This window comes from Cynocephalus volans, chromosome 14 (assembly GCF_027409185.1).
Source record: "Cynocephalus volans isolate mCynVol1 chromosome 14, mCynVol1.pri, whole genome shotgun sequence".
NCBI classification, from domain to species: domain Eukaryota; kingdom Metazoa; phylum Chordata; class Mammalia; order Dermoptera; family Cynocephalidae; genus Cynocephalus; species Cynocephalus volans.
The window spans coordinates 35,154,242-35,178,890 of NC_084473.1; the positions used below are offsets into that span (position 1 = coordinate 35,154,242).

The 24,649-nt window shown below is 36.9% G+C and overlaps 3 protein-coding genes across 8 annotated transcripts in view; 1 reads left to right on the plus strand and 2 right to left on the minus strand.

The window, feature by feature from the left end:
* The window catches only part of CEBPZ (CCAAT enhancer binding protein zeta), a 24,648-nt gene extending 22,985 nt beyond the window's left edge, over positions 1-1,663 (minus strand). The window contains exon 1 of the mRNA XM_063078434.1: positions 1,488-1,663. Within this exon, the coding sequence (XP_062934504.1) occupies positions 1,488-1,643 (156 nt within the window). The 5' untranslated portion in view covers positions 1,644-1,663. The remainder of the gene's footprint in view (positions 1-1,487) is intronic.
* Positions 1,664-1,759: 96 nt separating this feature from the next.
* On the plus strand, positions 1,760-15,124 carry NDUFAF7 (NADH:ubiquinone oxidoreductase complex assembly factor 7). Of its 3 annotated transcripts, XM_063078592.1 has the most exons (10): positions 1,760-1,839; positions 2,161-2,324; positions 5,052-5,132; positions 6,501-6,611; positions 8,880-9,093; positions 9,938-9,996; positions 10,713-10,823; positions 12,863-13,006; positions 13,995-14,168; positions 14,681-15,124. In XM_063078592.1, exons 1-10 carry the CDS (start codon positions 1,785-1,787, stop codon positions 14,894-14,896), a joined length of 1,329 nt encoding a protein of 442 aa, XP_062934662.1. In that variant the 5' UTR covers positions 1,760-1,784; the 3' UTR covers positions 14,897-15,124. The 3 variants fall into 3 exon arrangements, with proteins under 3 accessions (XP_062934662.1, XP_062934664.1, XP_062934663.1); XM_063078594.1 differs by lacking the exon at positions 2,161-2,324 and having other exon boundaries at positions 1,765-1,839; XM_063078593.1 differs by lacking the exons at positions 1,760-1,839; positions 2,161-2,324 and adding an exon at positions 2,340-2,471.
* A 1,185-nt stretch (positions 15,125-16,309) lies between these two features.
* Positions 16,310-24,649, minus strand: part of PRKD3 (protein kinase D3) — a 75,800-nt gene continuing 67,460 nt past the window's right edge. For all 4 annotated transcript variants that reach the window (XM_063078399.1, XM_063078400.1, XM_063078398.1 and 1 more), the window contains 3 exons: positions 22,123-22,390; positions 19,907-19,992; positions 16,310-19,059 (listed from right to left, as the gene is read on the minus strand). In XM_063078399.1, coding sequence (XP_062934469.1) covers positions 18,886-19,059; positions 19,907-19,992; positions 22,123-22,390 — 528 coding nt within the window. In that variant the 3' untranslated portion in view covers positions 16,310-18,885. The remainder of the gene's footprint in view (positions 19,060-19,906; positions 19,993-22,122; positions 22,391-24,649) is intronic.

Genomic DNA, 24,649 nt, shown 5'->3' on the forward strand with positions numbered 1-24,649 from the left:
GGCACATATCCTTTGACCCAGAAATTCTGTTTCTACAAATTTAGATTACAAATATAAGGGTACTTCCAAATGTGGGAAAACATAGACAAAGGTACCACAAACTTTTGGAAGTACCCTCATATGTTTAATGTTACTTACTGCAGCATTATTTAAAATAGCAAAAGATTGGCAACAATGTAAACATCAACAATAAATGACTGGTTAAATTAAGACAGACACAATAATTAAAGTCACAATAATTATGCAGCCACAAAACCAATGACACAGAATTTCATGCACTGATACAGAAGGATCTCTAAGACGATAAGGAAAACAATACAAAATATACAGATAAGAATACCTATATATGGTACCATTTGTGTAAAAAACACATATATTTCATATACCTAAGTATATGTATGTATTTTCTTGTAAAAGTATGGAATATTTCCGAAAGAGGTAAAATACACTTGTAAAAATACTTTTTACCTACAAGGGAAATTGCATGGCTGGAGATAAAAGTGGGAAAGACTTTTCACCATGTTGTTTTCACCAACAACCTTTTAAAGTTTGTATCGTGTATTTATTGCCTATTCAAATAATAAGTATAACCCAAATACAGAGCAAACTGTGAAAATGCCCCTCTGGGTTGCATTTCTCCTGTCTCTTAACCGCCCTCCACCCCCAAAGTCTGGTCTTCAAACAAAACAGTATTTTTAAAAAATAAGCCAAATTCTGTTGAAGTTTTCCTATGGTTTTGCATCAAACACAGAGCAAAAGCCCCCCCTCTTACCACATTTCTTACGATTCTCCCCTTACCTCATTCTGCCTCAGCTACCCTGGCATTTCCGCTGTTCATGGAAAAGGTTGGGCAAACTTCTGCCTCTGACTTTGCGTTTGCAGTTCCATCTGAATGGAATGGCACATGGCCCACTCCTTCCTCTCCGTCAGGTTTTTGCTCAAATATCTCAGTGATGCGTTCCCAGATCACCTCATTTAAAACTGCAACGCCCTCTCTACTCCTTATCCTCCATCGTTGTTTTATTTTTCTCCACAGCACTACTCAGTCTGGCGTACTGTATGTATATCTGAGAGTTTGTTTACCGTCTCCCTCCCTTAATTAGGATGCACATTCCCCAAACAGGAAGGCTTCTAGAGCGTACAGTGAGCATGTGCACGTACCCCTGAGAACAGAACTTAAAATTCCAGCACCACTGGGGTTCAAAACACTGATGCCACGAAGTCAGGACCAGGAAAACTCAGTCCTCTCCGACCTGCTGGAATGATAGTGACACAGCTTAACACGTTCAATTCGAAACTTTTCTCTCGTAAAGAGCAGTGGGAAGAAGTGCGGGAAGTGCGCCAAGCGCACTGCAAGGCTACGATCTGGGTCCGGGAGGCCGTCCCTCCCCGCAGCGCGGGAGCGGCGGGCCATCTGCTCGGCCACACGCGGAACCACTCCGGGCTCCCCGCGCCTGTCCTCCTTCCCCGGGAGCCGCGGCCGTTACCTTGGTGCCTCCGAGCCGTAACACTTCCTCCAGAGAGAAACCATCCTCAGCTTCACCGCTATCACCCTCGTCCTCCTCGTCCGGATCTCTTACCGCCTCTTCCGGGCGCCAGGGACGCTTGGCATGGAACTCCAAAGCGTCCTTGGCGGCCGCCATGGTTAGCAGAGCACACGCACACGGCCCGCAGCGTACTTCCGGTTGGCCGTGACGTACTTCCGATGGGGCGGGCCTCTCCCGGAAACGGCCCAATCCCCACCCCAGGCCCTGGGCAGAGAGTGGCGGCCAGCGAAGCTCGGCATGAGCGTGCTGGCGAGGTCCCGCGCGGGTCGGGTGTGCGCCGCGGCGCGCATGGGTAAGTGTCACCCGCTGAACCCCGGTTGCCCTGGAAACAGCCGGGGGCGCCTTCCTCAGTTCCTCAGCTGGAGGCTCGGGGGCTCACCTCCAGCTTGAGGGCGCCCCGGGGTGAGACGAGTGCAGCCGCAGAGGGCCCTGTGGCCGTGGGCAAGGCGCCTGCCTTCTCCGAGCCTCGTGGGTGTGCTGCGCTCGTTAGTCCTCCTTCCGGGGTTGGGGCGAGGTTCAGAGGTAACAAGGCTGCTCTGGAGGTGCCCAGGTTGCTTGCACGTGTACACACTGAAAGTTATAGGGGGGCCTGTTTCATCTGTGCTTTTCGCAGTCATTCCCCGTATCTGGAGAGCGAAATACTGCAGCTCCGGGAATGAGCGGGCAGAAAACAACTCGGTGACGCCAATGCTGCGGCATCTTATGTACAAAATAAAGTCTACGGGCCCCATCACTGTGGCTGAGTACATGAAGGAGGTGTTAACCAACCCGGCCAAGGTAGGGGTCGGGGAACCCGAGGACCAGGCCTGTCCTCGCAAGTTTTCGAGGTGCGAACCAGGAGGGAGAAACCTGAAGGTCCTGACCACAGGCAGTGCGGGTGCCTTCCCGGAGACCAGCCATCCCCGAAGACCTCGGGACAGATAAGTTAGTGTCAGTTAGTCAGTGCTAGGTGCAGTTAGCGGCAGTGCCAATAAAGAGGAGAGGACAAATTGCAGAGTGTTTAGGAGACAAAATGTAACCGCTTGGATTATGAGATGGGGGAAGGGTGTCTTTCTGACCTGGGAATGCAGGGGCGGGAAAGGATGAAGAGTTCAGCCTGATGTATGAATTTGAAGTGTATATGAGACTCTTAGGTGTAAATCTTCACTAGGCAACTGGAAATAAGAGTTTACTGCCTGGAAAGTTGTCTTTGTTGGGATGGCTTTATTTGGCATTGGAGGCATATTTTGCGTTTTCTTCTTGCGATTGTAAAGTCTGGCTCTTTATGGTTTTAGGTTTAAACATTGTCACAGCTTTCTGACCTGTATTTCGTTGTCTGCTCTATAAAGCCTATAGTCCTTTATTTTAGAATATTTCACCTTTTGCTGGGCTGAAAAATGACATCTCATATTTCATATGGGGTTGGTTTGGCCTATTGCTGTTGGATGTGGTGGAGTGACTCAAGTGTCTGAAGGTTTACTAAAGCGGGGTGTTTTAATTCCTGTGGGCAGTGCTGCAAGATAGGCAGCTTAGACTATTGTGGTGGTAGTAGAAATGCAGTGAGAAGTGGAAGGTTTAGAAATATATCTTGGATTGACAGGATTTCCTGAGGGATTAGGTTTAAAAAGGCTGTGAAAAGGGAGGAATCAAAACTGACTCCTAGACTTTTAGCTTGAGCAATTGGGTGATGGTGGTGCCTTTTACTGAGACTAAGATGGAGATAAGGCTTGCTGGTTAGCTCTGTAGGTTAGAATGCTGTGTTATAACACCAAGTTCAAGGGTTTCGATTCCCTTGCTGGCCAGCTGCCAGAAAGACAGAAAAAAAAAATACTGGGGAGAGGGTCTACGTCAGGAGCTGAATTTTGTACATACCGTGTTGGTGATGACATCCAGGTGGAGAGAGTAAGTAGGCAATTGGCTATAAGAGTCTGGAATTTAGGAGGAAGATTGAGTATGCATATATAAATTTGGTTGATATCATATAGATGGTGTTTAAAGCCAAGGAACCAGGGAGCATACTTAGAGAAAGGAAGGCTTCCCAGAGTTAAGACTTGGGGTAACTCTAAAATTTAGAGTAGAGGTTCTTAACTTAGGCACCCTTGAATAGAAATCAGGAGGTTCATGAGTTCGGATGGAAACAAAATTTCACCTTTATTTTCATTAACTTCTAACTGAAATTTAGCATTTCTTCAGTTATGAGCATAGGCAACAGCCAGTAGCATAAGCAGTACCTGTGACTTTGTCATCAGTGGAAATCACTGGTATATCACAATATAGTGATCACAGGTATCTCAAAATACCATTGTGTTCATCCATACTTCAAAATTTTGTTAATTATTAGAGCTTTGGCATGATGTTTTTAATACACTAGTAAAGAAGTGTATATAGTTTCACAGATTTTTAAAAAACATTTGATAAGTATTTTCCAATTTGATTTTTTTTGTAATTCTGTGTGTTTTATGTTCTGTGCATTTGAAAACATTCTACAAAGGGGCCTGTAGGCTTTGCTAGACCACCAGAGTGGTTCATAACACAAAAAAGGTTAAATACCCCTGACATGCTTACTTATGAAGAGGAGAAAGCCTAGAAGGGGGATGGTGTGTGGAGGGAAAAGTTTTTAAAGATGAGAGTGACTTGGTTTATTTCTAATGCTGACAGGGAAAAGTTGAAGAAGTGAGAGAGAAGGGATGATGCAAAGGGCCTATGGGAGTTATATGAGGAATGGCAATCCAGAGCCCAGGGGGCAGGACTAGGTTTGGATAAGAGGGGAAGGGGAAGGCATTTCTCCTTTGAATCTCAAGGAAGGAATGGGAACAGGTGGGTGGAGGTCAGGTAGGGTGGGAGGTCATATTTTATAGCATTCTTTAATTCCTGCGTGGGACGGGAACACAGGTCACCCGCTAAGAGTAAGGTGGTAGAATAAGGGGCTAGGAAGCGTAAGGAATTTAACAGAGAATTCTGGAGTGTTTCTTCAAGATTAGGCATTATGCTGAAACTTGGGATGTGAAGATCAATAAGATCTCTCCCACATAACTGTACCTTGTGCTGAAGAACATGGACATATGGAAAAGGAAGCTCTGGATTGGAGGGTTGGAGGAAGAGGTCAGCAAAGATGGCATTTGAGCAGATTCACAAGTATACAGCTGGGTGAATTTTCACACAGTAAACTCCCATGCTCACCAGCAGGCATGGCTAATTTGAAACAGAAAGTGTTAGGATTTTGGAGAGGAGGCTGAAGAGGTAGGCCCCTGTGTTGGGTTGTGGGAGCAGGGAGGGGAGGGAGTATGCAGAGATGGACATTGCATGGCTTCTGCCTTTGTGGTCAAGGAGTAATTGTTTTTCTACCAGCACTGCAAAATGACTATTACTTTGTAAAATTTAGGTAAAGTCACTGTTTATCTAGCTTATTTAGAGGGGAGAACTTTCTTACTAAATACTTATTCATGGTGTACGTTATGTAAGATTTTGGAGGGGTGTTTTAAAAAGCTTTATTTGAAAATTAATTTGTTTTCTCTTTTTATTCAGGGTTATTATGTGTACCGTGACATGCTAGGAGAAAAAGGAGATTTTATTACTTCACCTGAAATAAGTCAGATCTTTGGGGAGGTAATATCCGATGTAAACCATAAAAGAAGCTACTGTCATAAACATTTGAGATCATATCAAATTGCATTATTCCACAATAGTGTTTTACATCTTTTTTTGTGATTCATCAAAAGTTAATTTTTAGTAGTTTATATACTGAGGGAATAGAATGGTAATAGAAAAGAGAAATTGTAGAGAGGACATTTAAAAAGTTTATACTTCACTGTAGAAAAGGAAATGGAGAGATAAGAGGGGCAAAAAGAAAGAAAAAAAAGGAGATGGAAGTAAAGAGGATGGAAAAGAGGCAAACCCGATGTAATATAACAGCGGACAAAGAAAGACAACAGGAAAGGTGAGGAAAGAGGTAGAGAGTATCCAAGAAGGAAGAGAGAAAAGATAGAAAAGAACAGAGGAACTAGTGGAATCAAGATGAGCTCTAAAGCCCCAACCATGAGTGAGCTGTAGTTACCTTTGAAGTCTCCCTTTATAAGTAACTTTGATGAATTTAGAAATAGGAAATAGTACATAAGAGCAAGTAAAATCCAAATATTGGAAAGCATGTCTAAGAGTCATGTAATTATTTAAATCATATGAGTATAAAGAAATGGCAAAATCGCATTTCATATGTCTGTTTGCTTTCAGATAATAGTACCTTACTGTAATTGATATCCTCTTATCTGTGTCATGGGACTTTTATTTTACTTTATTTTTTTCCTTGTACATGTTTTTGGGGTTTAGTTTGTTGTGTCAGTACATGCACATATTGTCTATGTGACCTTTTATAGTGGAAGCTGCCTTGTAACTATTTTCTCCTATTACTAAACTTCCTAAATGGTGTACGTTGTGACATAGTTCCAGTAAAGTTTCTGTATTATTCTATTTCTGTTGCTTATAACAAAATATCTGGAAGTGGGTGATTTGTAAAAAAATGAAGTTTATTGCTTACAGTTTCAGAGGCTGGGAAGTCCAAAGTCCAGGGAATACGTCTGGTGAGGGTCTTCCTTGGCAGTAACATAGGGTCTCACATGGCAGGATGGCAGAGCAGAGAGACTGTCACATGTCCGTCTTTTAAAGTCCTCAGAACTACGCCCATCAACTAGGGCATGGTCCTTACAATCTAATCATCTCTTCAAGGCCCTGTCTTTCAGTTAACATAATAGGATTTCCCACCCTCAACAGTTATAGTGAGGATTAAGCTTCAGTGACTTTGGGGGGCAGTTTAATCCACTGTAGTTCCTATGTGTGTAAACATATATGCATATATTAAATAACATACATAGGTTGTTAGCAAACATTTTGCTTTCTGATGTAAAGTGTGTATTTATGTGGAGTTTTATGATATGCTTTTATACTTTATAATACTTTAGTATATTTTTTTCCTTGTCACAGCTTCTAGGGATATGGTTCATTAGTGAATGGATAGCCACTGGAAAAAGTACATCTTTCCAGCTGGTGGAACTGGGCCCAGGTAGGGGTACCCTCGCAGGAGATATTTTGAGGGTAAGTAATAAAAAAATGTAATCCTCACCAGATTGGAAAAAATTAGAAACACCAAGTGTTTCTGATAACACCAAGTGTTGGTGAGGATGGGGATAATAGAGCAGTGGGAACTCTCATATAGTGTTTGTACATGAGTATAATTTGGTACAACCATTTTGAAAAGCTATTGGGCATTATCTACTAACAAAGATAATAAAAACTTTATCACAGTTACTTACATTGTATGACCCAGCAATTTTACTGCTGGTCATACACCCTAGAGAATCTAGTGTACTCATCATATATATGTACCAGGAGACGTGTACAAGAAAATAGCAGCATTGTTTAGAATAGCAAAAACCTGGAAACAACCCAGATGCTTATTGGTGGGAAAAAGGACCAATAAATTGTGGTATAGTCATACAGTGGAATACCAAGTGCAGTAAGAGTGCATGACATCACAACAGATGAAACAATGTTCCACATGAAATAAGATGTTGAGTGAAAATAGCAACTTGCAGAAGAACTCATATCATGATTGTATTTGCATAAATTCCAAAAATAGTCAACATTAAACATTATATGTTTGGTAATGCAAATACTCATCTATTTAGTAGTGTTTACAAAGAAAAGTCAGGAAATGATTAACCCGAGATTCAGAATGGTGGTGACTTCTGAGGGTAGAGTGAGGACACAGGAGCTTTATAAGTAAGATCATGTTCCATTTCTTTGACCAGATGGTGGATATTCTTTGTATCATTCTTTCTAATTACGCTTTTTTTTGGTGGGTGGCTGATACAGGGATCCAAACCCTTGACCTTGGTGATATCACCACCACTCTAACCAACTGAGCTAACTGGCCAGCCTCATTCTATCAGTCTACCTACTATTTTAAAAAAACAATAAATAGTTACGTGGACTACTGTTTACAGTACCTGATAATAGCATTTATTAAACTTCTATAGTTTTTACTATTTTGGAATCCATTAGTCTTTTTGAGTTTATTTTGTATGTACCTTGGCAATTTGATGTAAAAACCAAAACATATATTCAATATAAATTTAAATTTCTTGTTGCTATATGATTTTTGCTTGAAATTAGGAATGGAAGGATTTTTTAAAAGAAAATTTATAAATATCTGACAAATAAAAATACTGATTATATCATCTTTGGGGGAAAAAAACCCAGAATCACTGATTTAAGTTTCCAGGGCTCTATTTTATATTTCTTTAAATTGGCAAAGTCCATTTCAATTTAAAATATTTAATAAGGTTCTCAAATAATATTTTCTTGTTTGAGTACTTTAAGAACCAAGCCCACCGCCTTTAAAATATATGAAGAATCTTTCTCTAGATCGAGTCATATGAACTCTTAAAAAGCCACAGAATTTAAAGGGATGCAAAGAAAATAGCCAAAGAAGTATTACAGACAGACCTGTTTTTATTTTTGATCTTTCTGAAGGATTTTTCTCTTGGGAAGTTTTTCCATGTATGGTTTCATCTTAAAGTTAAATTTGGAAGTCATCTTATTAATATTATCCGTCTGTATCTTCATCTCTCAAAAGTAGGAGGCACAGCACCAGAGAAAATTAATACTGATGCACTTTATGCTTTTGCTGTTAAATTTTTAGCAGTAAAAGATTAGTTTTAAAAAAAGCTAGCTGGTTTGCTCAGTTAGAGCATGGTGCTGATAACACCAAGGTCTGGGGTTTGAACCCTGTACTGGTCAGCCAAAAAAAAAAAAAAAGACTGGTAAAACATTAGTATTTTCTTTTTTATCCTGCTTGTTTACAGCAATAAAAAAAAATGTTTTGCTAAGAAAAAATTGAAAAAGTGCTAGAATCTGAGTTGTCAAGTTATTAGTGCCATTCAAATTTGATTCCCTGAGGATACAGTTTTATTATCTCAAGGATGAGATTATTTCATAGAAACAGAGGCTCTATAAAATCAAGGTTATATGTGTTTTATTTCCTTGGTCTTTCTTTATACTCCATAATCTGAATCATTGTTTTTATTGGATGCCAAGTCTTTTATTTTCATTTAATTATAATTTATCATTAGGAAACTAAATTGAGCATTGTTCATTTCTTGTATAGCCTATGCTTAATAACTCTATAGGTTGTGATTCTTATAGGCTGCTGGAGGGTGGTGTGGGTAAGGAACAAATCTCTGAAACCAAACATTATGTCTGTTGTGACATGACTAAATTATTAAGGTAAATTGTTAGAAAACCTAAAATCTATTTAACACATTGTATTTTGCCAATTTTTTTTCTTCTTTCTGTATTTAGGTGTTCAGTCAGCTTGGATCTGTGCTGAAAAACTGTGACATTTCAATACATCTGGTAGAGGTGAGCCAAAAATTAAGTGAGATTCAAGCATTGACACTGACTGAAGAGAAGGTCCCATTAGAGCGAAATGCTGGATCCCCAGTATATATGAAAGGTATTACCAAGGCTGGGATTCCAATATCCTGGTACCGAGATCTGCAAGATGTTCCAAAAGGTAATTTCTTTACATTGATTACTGAAAGAATTTTGATCATGACTCCTCATAGTAGTGATACCTTTTATAGCAGTATAATAGATTTTGAGTTATTGCTGCCAAGTCCCTTATCCACGGAGAGTAGCTAACTTTTTTCCTAGAAAAGAGCATCATATTAGAAAAAAAAATTGCATAACATTAAGAGGAGCAGTGTATTTCATGTAGTTTTGTTTTAAAAAAACAAAACATGAATCTCCATTAAACTTTTTAGTATTTCTTGATAGCTGAGACAGTACTGATGATGAAGCAGCCCAAGCCAGCAGCGGTTAAAGGAAGCAGTAAATGGATTTAGTTTAGTTAACTAATCTTTTGAAAATCCTACTTGCCTAAAGGTAAGCATGGTGTGGTGATAAAATCCCGGACTAGTCAGGAATCTTATAGTGATGAGTCCTGGCTCAAACCTAAATTGCTGGTGTGATCTCTGGCAAGGCACCCAAAGCCATTCCTGGCCTCAGCCTTCTCAGATGATTTTATGAAATTCAAATTCCCTTCCAGCTAACACATTTGAGTTATTTCTTTTAGGTCTAGTGATGAATAAAATGATTTAGCTGGTAATTCAGGTATTTATTTCAGCTCTCTGACCCTGTTACGTGGAAAATAAGAACAGTAGTAACTGTTCCTTTGTATGATCTGCAGGAGTAGGTTTTCCAGGAAGACCTGCATAAGTCTGTGGTAGTGATGATTATGGAAGTATCACAGGTTACAATACTAAAGAATTAGGCATTTTCTTTTTTATAGTTAATGTTCAAAAAAGTTAAGTGCCTTAAAATGCTGAAACATTGATTTTTTTTCTATTTTTAAATAGGGTACAGCTTTTATCTTGCACATGAATTTTTTGATGTTCTTCCTGTGCATAAGTTTCAGGTATTGATGGAAAAAAAGATGTTTATAATTGAATAACAAAAGGACTTGTATTGTAAGAATGAACTTTTATGGTGTTTATAGAACATGAATATTACTTATTGAAGTTATTTTTAACTATTATTCGGAATTTGATCAACATAAATAACTAAAAAACAAAAATGAGGTATTAAAGGGAATTCTTAATTTTCCTGGGGTAATTATTATGAATTCTTAATTCTTCTGGGGTGAAGAAGTGAGAGAATGTAAAATGGCAGTAGTACAGTGAAGGATTTATTTTAGCAAATTTTTAAAAATTCCAGAGATTAAAGTATTTTCATTCTTCCTGTGAGGAAATTTAAGATTTGGTGGTAAGGTGTGTGTACTGGTAACTTAAGGCTAAGACCAGTTCTCATTACCATGTAGTCATTTGTTAGCAGACGCTTCTGATTGTTTCTCCTGAGTCTGTTTTCCATTTTGGGGGCTCTTTCCATGCTGTGTGTTTTCTTATCTTCTACACATCCCTCTCTGTTATTGCTTCCTCCCTTATGAACAGTTTTTATATATCAGTCTACTTATATTGTTCAAAGGAAATGAAGTAGTGCTTTTAAGTAATTTTAAGTAGTAAAGTGCCCCATAAATATTATTTTTGGTAAGAAATGAAAGCTGTTATTTTTGGTAGAGGCAGTTTTGAGAACAAACTTGTAAAAATTTGTTTTTATGCATTATTTTGTGTTTAGAAAACACGACATGGATGGCGAGAAGTATTCGTTGACATTGATCCGCATGTTTCTGATAAACTGAGGTTTGTTTTGGCACCTTGTACCACCCCAGCAGAAGCCTTCATACAGGTAGCAATATGTTTTTTTCTTTCAAGTTTCTTTTATTGTAACAATCTCCAAAGTCTTATTTTCTGTGTTACAATTATAGAGTTCCTTTACAGGGGGAGTTGCGAGCAACATGTGACGTGCTTTTTATTGACAGTACAAAGTACAGAGGATCAGGAGTGAGGAGAATGGGTCAAAGTCATTTCTTAAGTGTGTAACCTCAATGTCATGTAATAGGAGATAAAGTTAGTAAGCACGTATTCAGCCAAGTCTTTTACCTTCTCCTCGTTTACTTCAGCTTTCTATTGAATGGTGATTACCTTACAGGAAAAGTTCAATGTAGTACAGACTATAGTAAAGTAATAATAACAGCTAACATTTTTGAGTACTTTGTATTACTCTGTATTTTCTCATTTAATTCTCAAAAAAGCTGTATTAAATAAGTTCTATTATTATCACTGTTTGGGCTAGAGCGTGACTTTTTTCTCATGCTTCCATCCAGATCTAAACTTGATTCTAGAAAGAATGGTAGCAGATTTACTCCTGCTTTCTGTTGATTTCAGGGAATAATCACAAAAGCCTGTCTGTCCCGGGGTTGTGTTTAAAGTTTCAAATAGATTCCTGTACTTCTCAGGAATGTCTGGGTTTTATATCACCTTTTTCTTATTTCCAGCTCAGAAAAAAGATTTCTATATTCTCAATCTTAACTAAGAACTTCCTACCTCAGCTTTATCAGTTTTAAAAGCACAAAAGCTTTTAAACATAAACCTATGAATTTTCTTTGCAAAGTATAAATTAAAATAGACTAAGTACTTGTGAACATTTCTGTTTTTTCATATTCCGGCTACCTAATTTTACCTGAGTGAGAGAGAAATTTGTGAAGGTACCAAGAACTAACTCCCTGGCCCTGGGAGTTGGAATTTTTTTTTTAGTTGTTGACATGATTAGTATTAACGTATGAGGGAGGGAGTGAATTTTCCTTTCCACTTGAATGAGGTGAATGGTAATACCACTGACATCTTCTGAAACAGCAGTCTAAGGTGGTAAGAATGTCAGCGATAAGCTGAGGTGTGTCAGCAGATGCCTGATGAGGCCAGCTTCATGGTTTTTATAGCTAAGTCATAGTCATTTACATAATAGCTGTAGGGGCTAAATGGTTTATTATTCTATTTAATATAATGAAGTGACCGACTTAGAAAAGTTAAGTAACTTCTGCTGGTAAGAAGACCTGAGATTCAACCCTACATCTGTGTGACTCTACACTGGTATACCTGTGCCAGTATACGCAGAGATGTCAGGGCAGGTCATTACTTCATTTTTAGTAGGGTGTTAGGAGGGAGCAAAAATTAATGTATGTTTTCATAATGAAGAAAAGAATTTTCAAATTTTCAGTCATTCATCTCAGAATTAATGAAATTTCTTTTATGTTAGGTTGACAAATATTAATACTTATTGTCATTTCACTTTTTAAGCTTACTAAGTACTTACTGTGGACCTTTAGTTAATAGTTGAACATCTTGGGTACATTTGTAAGTTGATGTTTCTAGATATAGGGCATATCATTGGGATACTTTATGCCCCAACAGAGGGAATCAAAATATACTTAATAGTATCTGTTTTGTTGTATTGGATTTATATCATTTGTTCTTTCAGCATAGTTTTTTGAGTGTCTGTAATGTGCCAGGCACTGTTCTAGGCAGGCAAAAATCCCTTTCCCGTGCTTTCAGCCCTGTGGAATATATTATATGAATTATGATATAAAAGTAATTTACATTAAATGAAATGATAATGCATTTGGCCATCTGGGGGGCTAGGAGGGCATATGCCTTTTTGTGAAAGATTAAAATGTCTTTGTAAACCTAGTGGATAGCATTAAAAGAACCAAGGAGGTCTTTATAATAAAAAACACATCAGGTGAAAAGTTGAGCGTAGAGAACATATTCATATTGAGAAGGGTTTTATTTTTATCATGACTGTTCCTTTTGTGGAAAAACTTGAAAAACCCTAAGGAAACAGTTCTTTCAAATGATGTATTTTGATTCTTTCAATTATTCTTTTACCAGTGTGAAGAAACAAGGGATCATGTTGAAGTATGTCCTGATGCTGGTGTTATTATTCAGGAACTTTCTCAACGCATTGCACTAACTGGAGGTGCTGCACTGATTGCTGATTATGGTCATGATGGAACAAAGACAGATACCTTCAGAGTATGTATAATTCAGTAACATGATTTATCACAATTTCATTGTTAGATTTGAAGTTGATTGAAGATCTTTATCTTTGGTTTCTACGGTACCTAGTTTTATTGAATTACATTATTTTATAATTAACATTAATTCATATTATAATCACCCTTAACCCTAGTCTTAAGTCCACTGTCCAACTCTCCTTTGAGTAAGATCTGTATTTTTTACATTCTTTCTTAGTTGTAGGACCTAGTAAGCATCTGAGTTATACAAACAGAAAGGTTTTCTTCAAGTTCTTATATTTTTCTATCTGCCCCTGCTTCATTCAGAAAAAAATTTTTTGGTACTTCTTTCCAGTTTTAACCTAGTTATTGTAATCATTCACACTTTTTCTGTCATATTTTCAACATATTTTCTTCTCCTAGTGTATTCTTTTAACCCTTCCTAAAAAAACATCCTTTTAATGTTCTTTGAATATGATTAGTTCTGTTCAATATATTTTAATTGAAATACATGCTATTAGTCATTTTCTAGATCTGTGTTTCTTAATTTCTAACTTTACTGTATCTGAGAATAACCTGGAGACTGTTAAAAGTGCTGATTCTCTAGCTCACCTCCAGGATTCTGACTGACCAGGTCTGGGTGGAGTCCAGTAACATTCTCAGGTGATTCTGATGTACATGGTTGATGGATATACTTTGTAAAACACTACTTAGGTTCTGATAACCTGAATTCACCTGGAAAATTAATGAGATCTCCTGTAGTCCATCATGACAAACATTAATAAAAATGTTAAATAACTTTATGTTAAGGGTAGCATTTTTAGACACTCCAACACTGCATTTCATATTGAGTCTCATTTGAAGGGTCTATAGCATAGTCTGTCAATCACAGATTGAGGCCATATATTCCTTTTTAACAGTTGCCATGTAAAAATGTACTAATGTGACATTTCTTTAATCTTGATAATAACCATAAGAGGGCAAAAACTCATTTCTTTATGTTGAAGGGATTTTGTGGCCACAAGCTTCATGATGTCTTAATTGCCCCAGGAACAGCAGACCTAACAGCTGATGTGGACTTCAGTTATCTGCGCAGAATGACACAGGGAAAAGTAACCTCTCTGGGCCCAATAAAACAACAAACATTTTTAAAAAATATGGGTATTGATGTCCGGCTGAAGGTAATGGCTTATTTCACAATCATTAATATTTTAATTTCATAGTACTTCAAAGACTATTTTAAGTAAGTTTACCTGGACTTAATCTTTTGTAGTTAGCTAGATCCTTGGTGTTCCAGTCTTCTCAGTAGTGTAGGATGTAGTGTAACCAGATAGCCAGAGAGTGACACAGCCTGGTAAGTTTCATGCATCTCCATGTGAGGTAGAATTAAGATTTCCAAATACTGTTCTTGTTCATTAAGAAAACCATGTTCATGGGTATGAATTTTATAACTGTTCTTCTGAAACTTTTGTGTAGATAAAACCACCTGGGGATATTTGTTAAAAATGCAAATCTGTAGGTTTTGGTCACAGCAACCTATGTCTTTAATAAGCACCCCATGATTCTCAGGCAGGTAATCACAAATCACATCTGAGCACTGCTTTATTGAAATATTTAAGAGTCATTAGTGTTGCTGTGTATAACTAGGAATTCTTTCTTCTGATTATTTGTGCTGAGAAATTTTTCTTTTCAGGTTCTTTTAGATAAATCAGAAGAGCCATCAATAAGGCAGCAATTACTTCAGGGGTATGATATGTTAATGAATCCTAAGAAGATGGGAGAAAGATTTAACTTTTTTGCCTTGCTATCTCATCAGAGACTTCATGGTGGAAGTCATGAGATGAATGCATGTCAGTCAAAACCCTCTGCATCACCTGTAGCTGGGTTTGGTGAACTTGTCTGGCGATGATATTTCAAACTTGGACTTTTTAAACCCTCAATCTGCCTAAGAAATCAAAATAAGAGAACACATTTCATACATCGCAGGTAACATAAGTGTTAAAAGCATTTTATCTTTTCACAGACAGTAAGAATAGCCCATGTTATGAATAAACAACTGGAATTATAGAACTTTTAGGGTTATGACTGACTTTTAGTAAAAGTGTGTTCAATTTAATAAAACAATTAAGTTATTAAACTGAGTTTCCTTTAATAAAAAGCTATTTTATTTTAAAATTCAATAAAGCTATTTTATTTTCAATAAAAAGTAAGCATGAATGCTGACTGGTTTAATAAAACATGGAAACAAGGTAAATGTCTGTTCACATTAGGGGACTGATGAAATAGATTTATATACTATTTTAAGAAATGAGGTACAACAATATTTTCTGACATAAAGAGATCTCTAAGGTTTAGTAAGTGGAAAAGTAGGATGCAAAAGTTTCTATAGATGTTTAGTTCTTCCATTTTTATTGAAGGAGAAAAGCTACATTTAAATAAATTCTTGTAAGTAATTTCATAGGAATATACTAGTGCAGACTGGTTGTTTTCTGTTCTGTGGTATATACTTGCATACAAAAAATAAGAAAAAGATGCCCAATCATCAGTATTAAATTTCCTAATCTGGAAGTGGGTCTGAGGGGTGGTGACAGACCTCATATTTGAATTTTTACCTTATGCTTCTGTGAATTTTATAAGTAAAATTTAGATTAAAAAAATTTAAAATTATAAATATCATAGGAAAAAAACCAGTAAATATGACATGTACTTGAAATATGAGTTAGTGTGGACTACTTAGGAGGAATAATTTTCTAAATTGAGCTAATTTTCCCTTATTTTTAGATAAATGTCAAGTTTTAGTTCCATATTAGGTTCACATTTTTTGGTTTACAACTTTTATATTAATGAGCTGTTGCTTTTTATAGCTTTTTCTGCTTAACTGAGAACAGGATTAGCATTTCATCTCACTAAAGGATGGACGCCTTATGTCTTAGATGTTGCCCAGCCTTGGGCCATTCCCAAGTCACTATATTCTATTTCCATATTTATTTTCTTTTTTCAAAGACTTTGGAGAATTCTTAAAGATGATATGCCCATAGTCAGCACTTCCCATATGTATAATAGTTTTTATAACTAAGGGGGAAGAATCAAGCAGTGCCTTAACTTTCAATTTTAATTTTCTAGGGTTTAGGAAATTTATTTTGATATTAGGTATTTAACTTTTCTAAGTCTTGTGATATTTGCAAAAGTTGAACATTTGGTGGTAGTTCCTGAAGAATTTAGTTAGTTATTATTCCAAACCCTCATTCCAAGAAATGAGACCTCCAGATAATTACCTCAAATTTAGTACAAAATTGTAATGAGTTTTTTTATTTTTGGCAGGTTAAAAAAAAAAAAAATCAGTGCTCTTATATATAGCATTAGTTCCATTTACAAATACTATTTCCAAAGTTGTTCTATTACCAAGGCCTAGGAAAATAATTAAGTAAAAATATCTTTGGATTCCTCTACTAGAGATAGGCTCAAGTTTTCACATGGGAAAGTATGGTGATACAGAAAGACATTTTATTATCAAGCTTCTCTGAGGATATTTACAAAAAGTGGGATGTAACACAAAAATATAAAAATGTACTGAACAGTGTCATTATAAACTACTTTGTACATTATCAAACGTTTCTAGCAAACAATTATTTCTTATACAAATACAACTTAACTTCAAGACAAAAGGTTATGTAGGTTATACAGTTATTCTGGAGTAATTTCTCAACTCCAAATTATCTGACAGTGCCTTTACAAAATTTTCTAGAAAAAACTTAGGCATTCAATAACAAAACTAAAAAGAGTGCAATTGATTTCATGGCTTGTAAAGTTTGATGATATAAGTATAGCAAACAAACATCATTCCAGTTAATTTTCACCTTATGCAGTAAAACCACAGTAAAGTTGCCTAGTGACTCAAAATTATTCCATTTGGTGCTTGTTGATATAAACACTTAACTTTGGAGAAATCTGGGGAAGTCATGCTTTCCAACAGGGAAAATTAGATTTCTAAGATGTTTTTTCAAAATTAATTTGGTTTAATCTTTGGAATTCCTATGAGAGACGTGGAATGTCTCCTAGAGATATTTATGGATAGACAGGATAGCATAATGATTACAGGAGGGTTAAGCAGTATTCTGGAGCCATACTGCCTGGGTTTAAATCCACATACTGTGTGAACTTTGGCAGGTAATTTCACTGTGCTTCAATTTCCTTATCTATAAGATGGGGTTCAGAATGTATTTACCACATGACTGTTGTAAGGGTAAATTAAAACATAGAGAACTTAGAACATAGGGGCACTGCACAATGTCTGGTACTATTCTCTCAAAGATATTTTTAGTCCTAGAAAAGCAGGTAGCTAAAGGGATCTCTAAAGGCCTTCTCAGTCTACATCTGATATAAAGAATGTTCTTTTCCTTTGCTACCTCAAATTCAGTGGGCAATGATAATGAACATTTTTATAGTTCTTAGTTTATTGAATACATTCATACATATCTGATTTTCATGACAACACTGTGAGGAAGGTAGAGGCAAGAATTACAATCTTCATATTACAGAATGAGGAACTAAAGACTTGGAAAGACCCAGATTTTCTAACTCCAGATCTTGTGCTCTTAGAGTGGCAAAGAAAAAAAAAAGGCCTACAATGATTACTGAGGAATAAAGCAACAAAAAGCCACTAGATTTGTTATAATTGTATAGTCCCAGATCTTAAACTTTCTTTGGGGAAAATATTAGTAACTATTTTTAGAATAGCTGGCTCCTGGGGCTGAAATGTAAAAAGAAATACTTCATTCTTTTATTTGCGGTGTTGATAATATAGCCCCACCCTTACAAACTAAGCATTTCATGCTCTACTGCCCATTGCTTCAAACTGCTTATAATTGATTAAAAACATTTATCTGCAAAGCTGTCCAATAGCTAAGGGAAGAAATAAAAGGATACTATTTGCTGCATAGTAACTGTAGCATTAACTGACCTGCATTGGCCTTCCTTTTAGCATATATTTAATTTTCTCCCTCAAACTATTCAACCCTGGATAAAGAAAAATCGTTTAAAGTTCAGATCTGCATTCACTCAATGCTGGAATCCAGTTGTGCCATCACAGTGATGTCAGTGGGAACATAAATAGTTAGCAGCAGAGTTGAGCTATGAGAAGACACCACATACACACCACGCTCAGACCAGAAGTTCCTACTTCTTGTTTTGTAACATCAGTCGGCCCAAATTATCTTAGAGGCTATTGCAACATACAAAAGGTGACAACCTAATTTTTATGTTGTAGAGAGCATATTCAGAGTTGCAACTCCAAAAAGGTTAGGAATCACTATTTCGGAGTCTTGATTAACATAAAAAGGAAAAGGTAAAACAGTCCAGTGCTCCTTTTCTAAGCATCTAAGAAAAACCATTCAGTTCCTCTATGGTCAGTTAAACAAATGTTTAAAAGTCCTTATAGTAAATCACATATTGGTAGTCTCACAGTTATCTCTTAAATGCACACCTGTGCAGTCATATCAACCTTACAATTCTTGTATGATTTGGTCAAGCTATGCAATAACTGGGCTCTAGCTTGCCTTTTTCCCCCTTTTAAAAAAAGTAATGGAAGAACAGGAAAGGGAAGATAAATTAAGTGGCACTACTGTACTAAAATGAAAGATTAGGAAAAAATACAAAACCAGTTATTGCTTATACTAAAAAAAAATATAGAAAATTTCACTTGATTCCATTATCTGTTTTTATTCTGTTTCCCCTCCTGTACCTCATTGTGAACTACAGTATTGGTGTCACCGATTCCTTATCATACTTCCTCATGTCTTTGCATTCTTGCAGATGATAACCTAAAAGAACAGTTATGCAGCAAAATATCAGTCCATAAAATGAAATCCTTCCTATCGAAGTTAGTTAGCTCACGGATAATTAAGGATCTTCTTCCATATCATCTGGGTTGGGAGCCATAATGAAGTGCTTTGGGTATACAAGGTTGTGTGTGTATGCATGTATTTCCCAGCGAGCATCATCACTTTCATGTGTAATGTAACGTTCTCCAATGCGAGTTTCAAATTCTCTAAGGTCAAGCCAAGTTTGATAGTCCTAGAAAAAAATGTAATTATGAACCATAAAAGAAACAAAGTACTATCAACCTTTTTTTTGGGGGGGGGGGGGGCGTGTAGCACCTGAGTCAAATAACTAACAATTCCTATTCATGAGTACTTGTTATACAGTAAGTTCTATTTGTAATATTTTAGATTCGCAATGTTAAAGATAAATACTTTTTGAAATTCAGAGTCTCTTAATGAAGGAAATTAGTTCCTGGAAAAAAAAAATTTCCGTTGGGCTTCTGAGGTGGCAATAATCACTACAACATTTTATTCTATACTGTGAGGAGCCTAAAATAGGGGAAAGTGCTTGGAATCTATTATCAGGATAATTTAATAATTGGTGAGATTAACTACGATTGTGCTTAATTCTACTCACTCCCTTTAAAACAGCTCTAAAGCTTCTTTCCCTACTCTGAAGTTTGGAAGTTATCTTTTGAGAAATCCACGCAGTAACTTTTGGGGGAATTAAAATATTTTAAATGGCAGTTTTTTGATCAATGCAAAAATAAGCCTTTTGGTGGACATTTAAAATAAAATATACTTGACAAAATATGTCATGCTGATCATACAAAAAGGTGAAATGAACACACAAGGCCCTATAAAAGGCTAAGTCATAGCTTTCAGCTTATGGGAGTTTAATTGCCTATCAGTACTGATTTGAATGTTGTATGCATCACTTCCAGAGATTCAGCCATAGCACAGATTAATCATTGAAGAGCACTTACATTATTCTAAGCAACGTGTAGAATCTGTTGATCTTGGAGTGGTTTCATGAGGGAAGACAAATTATAGTGAACTGCTCAAATAAGGATTGCCAAAGAGATGCATATTTTTTTTACCTGTAGCCAGGGATGACTAAGTGATTTGTCAACACTGTAACGTTTTCTCATCTTCACTTGAAGCAGGTTGTTTATCAGATCAATTGCTAAGGGAAAAAACAAAATTAGGTACATGAATTTGGGTGTATAGAACACCACACACCAGTCACTCTGCCCGGAAAGCAGTTAAATCCATAGAAGTACAGGGTTGAGGAATTTTTGCTTCTCAAGGACGTGGACCTTAAGTGATCCATAGATATTTACTGAATTAAGTGTACCCATCAAATTTTTATTTTATGAAGAAGGCAGTATACAATACAGGTTAAAAGTATACACTGTCTGCTTTTGCCACTTACTAGCTGTGTGATATCAGATCAGTTACTAAACTATACTGTGCCTCAGTTTCCTCATCTGTAAAATGAAGTTGAGAAGATGAAATCAGTTTAATATATAAAGGGCTTAGAACAGCGCTTAGCACAAAAGTGATAAGGATTAACTATTATTATTTTAAGATGAATAAAGCAGACTTCCTGATTATAAGCTGATCCCTCCAATGATACCATGTTGCTCTCTAGTCCCTGGCTTGGTCTGCAAAACTAGCCAGAGCCATTGCCTTGCCTCTGCAGACATGGTTAGATTGAGGTGATAACATATTACCAAAAGTTCACATTCAAAAGGTTTTAAATAGGTTCAGGGTGTTTTGGTGTATATGGTGAGATCCTGGCATACACATTCAATAATTTGGAGAAATGGATCAACTGCAAAACCAAGGCAACCATACACCTACATACTATAGCCCTATACTTTAAAAAATTTATGGAAAAATATAATTAAAAGATAATACAAATCTTTCCATGAACTGTTCGAAGATCCATCGTACAGTGATACATCTGAAATACTGATATGAAATAAAGCCTTGACCCACAGATGAGCCAAATAAAAGACTTTTATACCACGGTAGCTCTATTTCTCTTCTAGATTTTCTGTAAGTACATTAATTATGAACTTCTCTGTGTTTCAAATACTTCAAACCTTTGCTCACTGTTTTTTAACTGTGGTCCACCATGTGTATCAGAATCATTTGGGGTGTTTATTTGAAATGCACATTCCTGGTTATCATTCCAACTGATAAATCTGAATCTCTGGGACATGACCAGGGTTTTTTCTTGTAATAAACTCATCAAGTGATTCTGATACAAGACGTCTACAGACCACACTGCCCCAGCAGTTCTGAGATGACTTTGGTAGCATCAAAAATATACTTACATTGACGTTAATCAGCTTTTTTCATTACCAACTGTCTTTACTTGTTGTTCCTCAAACTTTTGTTAGTTCAATGGAATATTAGTTCCTACTCTTACGCGTAGTATTTTTGGAAAAACAAGACCTACCTGTTCCAAGGGTTGGCTAAATCCAGGTGGGGGTATTTCCCAGCATTGGTTCTACTAAATTCTATGGGACTACTAAATTTTAAGTGGTGTACTCTTCCTTCCTGTTACTATCAGTAAACTGAACACGACCAACCAAGTCATTTTTGATGCGTACAGAACCAAGGGTTGCAAGCTCAAAAGCCTTCATCAGGCAGGAAAAACAAATGTATGAAGGTGCCCAGTAGAGGTCCACGGGGGAGATGAAAACAAAGTAGAGAATGTGTGTTGAATATAAAGCCCATTCCAGGTAGGTATAAACCTGATCTACAGGCCTCCATTCAAGGAGTTAACAGTCTTGTTCTGAAGACTAGAGAAGTTAATCATGAAAAGATAGAATGCTTAAAATAAAACACCCAACTATTAGCCTAAGTAGATCTTATACAGTTTAGAGGAAGCATAGTCAGGAAATGCTTCATAAGTGAGCCACTGGTTAAGGAGTCCTCGAAAAATTAGAAGGATTTCAATAGTGAAGAGGAGGGATTGTAGGCAGGGGAAAAAGGCCTAAGCAACGTGCAGAAAACATTTCATAAGAGAGTACACAACTAGGTTTCTGTAGGGGAGTAGTGGTTTCAGAATGAGGTAACTGGGGTCTGGATTAGTGCTATGCCTGGGAACTGTCAGGAAGACAGAGATAGAAAAGACAGTGTAAGAGGAAGAGTACCCAAAAATGGGTAACTAGTTGAATGTGGAGGATGAATGGGAGATATTAAAAAAAGAGATCAGAAGAGACAGACTGATTTGGGATCACAAAGATTTTTAGACTAAAGGGGATAGAGCCAAAGTTAATTATTATTATTATTTTTTTACCTTCACCAGAAATTTCTCTCCATGGATTTGGTGGGTACATAAATGCTGCATTTTGGATTTGGTCATTTATATCTTCATCCTCATTAAAAGGGAATGTACCACTGAGGCTCACATAGACGATAACTCCCACTGACCACATATCTAGAGAACGGTTGTAACCTTTGCTCCTGAGAACCTCAGGAGCTAAGTATGCTGGAGTTCCTACCACAGACCTCCTGAATGACTTTTCACCAATGATGCGTGCAAATCCAAAATCGCACAGCTTCACCTGGAAATTAAAAAGAAAAATAAATGTTAATTTTATATATAACTATATATCAATTTATATGTACATACTTAGTGTTCCTAAATATGATCCTGTATCACTTTAACATACTTGCCAACTGTATTTTTAATATCAAACAACTATACATAGGGAAATTGTAAAATGTCCCTTTCCCAGAAGGCAAATACATTTATAGCCCTGTGATCCTGACTAACAGTATGAAAAGCTTTCCTAGTGCTTATTTCAAAAAACTTGAATTCCAGCTTCCAGAATGCCAAATAATACACTGGTGTTACAAGTGTTCAGTTTTTTGATGAAATGGGGTATGCTCTTTTACCATTTTTCTTGTACAGAGATCACTTTTCTATCACCTATGAGCAAGAATTGTGTTTCATTTCTGAATCCTCAGTGACCTCACTGTACCTAACCACATAAAGGTACTCAATGCATGTTTACTGAATAAAAATAAGCTACAATTTTTAAAAACATCCTTTGTTTAATCCTAGAATCTGTCTTCCCAAGGACACTATTAAGTGGCAAGAAAATGAAACTGAGGTGTATTAAACTATTAATGTGGATAATAGAAGAGTAATGCTGTAGACTGTTCCAAGGAATAAGAAGAGCAACAGTATTTTCTATGACTATGGAACAAATTATTGCTAGTTAGATGTTTAGATTTGAAAAAGTTCTATCTGAAGGTAGTCACAGCCACTACCATGTCCTATGGAAAGAGAGTTCTGAAGTGTGATGATCTTGGCACTTATTTTGCTGCCCATCTTTTTGTAGAGGTTCAGATTCTGGTGATTAATGACTGCATCCGTGCTGAATAAGCAAATGCCAAGTACTTTCCAGAGGAAATGCTCTGACACACAAAATGTGTTCAGAAAAAGCATTAAGATAAATTGAGAGAGAAGGGGTTTGACCTCTAGAAAACAGTGGCCCAATGACTGGAGAATAAAGAGGTGAAGGTGTTTTCAAATGCTGCTTGCTACTTCTAGGTTATGGATCCTGACGTTTTTATGAATGATATCTGCTCTATTATTGAATTTGGCTGCTTCTCTATTTGAGTCTTTGAAGAATAGGAGCACTGACCTTGAAGAAATGTGAACTCTCCTTTTTTTGAGTTAAATGTCAGATTTCAGCTAACACCTCGATAAAGTAAAGATGACTTGGCAGTTTGGCAACTGAATAAAGAAGTGTGACCATGGCTAGCACTTGAGCAAAAAAAAAAAAAAAAGGCATATCAAGCAAATAACATTTTCCCTTTCCTCCTAATGGGAATGATATAGAAAGCAGAGGTCAGAAAGTTGGAGCTTTGGCCTTATATATGGAAGCAGTTTATTTTGAACATTGTACCCACTATTAGAGGAACTTTTTGATCTCACAGTGATAAGGAATCACTTTTAACCACATAGGCATTATAAAAGGAAGAACATGATTACTACTTTAAAAGTGCTGAATGACTTTTAAAAGTACATTTTTCTTTGAAAGACAATTTCAGTTGTATTTACTAGTGAAGCAGCTGTTATCCTTATTCTAGCCATTTGTCCAACTGTACATGTTTCAAATGTACATAAATAATAGTCTGGCAACAGATATTCTAGCTGATTGGAGGAATAATCAGTGACAATCATGAAAAACAGTTGCAGGTACCACCACCAACATATATTTCTCAGGACAGTTGTTTCAAAATTTGGACTTAGTAGGTTATAAAACAAATTTAGTGGTTCAAGATCGACATTTTTAAAAAAATGAAATTCAATTGAATAAAAAAAAATCAGAGCACCCCACACATAGCCAGGACGCACAGGCATATGATATTGTTCGTATGTGTGTGAGCACTGGTGGTAATGGGAAATATAATTCTTACATACGATTTGGTGAAAATGGTTGAAATATAGTGCTCTAAAGAGGAAATGGCGTTGGCTGCCTGACTCAACCAAAATCTTCTTCCATTTTTTTTTTTTTTCTGATTGGTAAGGGGATTGCAACCCTCGGCACAGTGCTGTCTGCGCCACACTCAGCCAGTGAGCGGACCGGCTGTCCTTACATAGGATCCGAACCCGCGGCCTCGGCGCTACCAGCGCCACACTCTCCGGAGTGAGCCACGGGGCCGGCCAAAAATCTTCCATTTGAGGTAACACCCCTCAGTTTAATTTATGGGGAATTCATCCTGGGCACCAAGCACCAACCAAGGTTGGTTCTCCTCACTTCATTCCCAGCCCATGGGGAGAGGTGAATTGCAAAGAGTCTAAAAAAATC

Bases quoted from the DNA above. Each gene is read 5' to 3' on its own strand.
- NDUFAF7 (XM_063078592.1), top strand. From the start codon at position 1,785: ATGAGCGTGCTGGCGAGGTCCCGCGCGGGTCGGGTGTGCGCCGCGGCG. The intron at 9,997-10,712 runs GTATTGATGGAA...TTTTGTGTTTAG, and splicing joins TTCCTGTGCATAAGTTTCAG to AAAACACGACATGGATGGCG. The intron at 13,007-13,994 runs GTATGTATAATT...TTTATGTTGAAG, and splicing joins CAAAGACAGATACCTTCAGA to GGATTTTGTGGCCACAAGCT.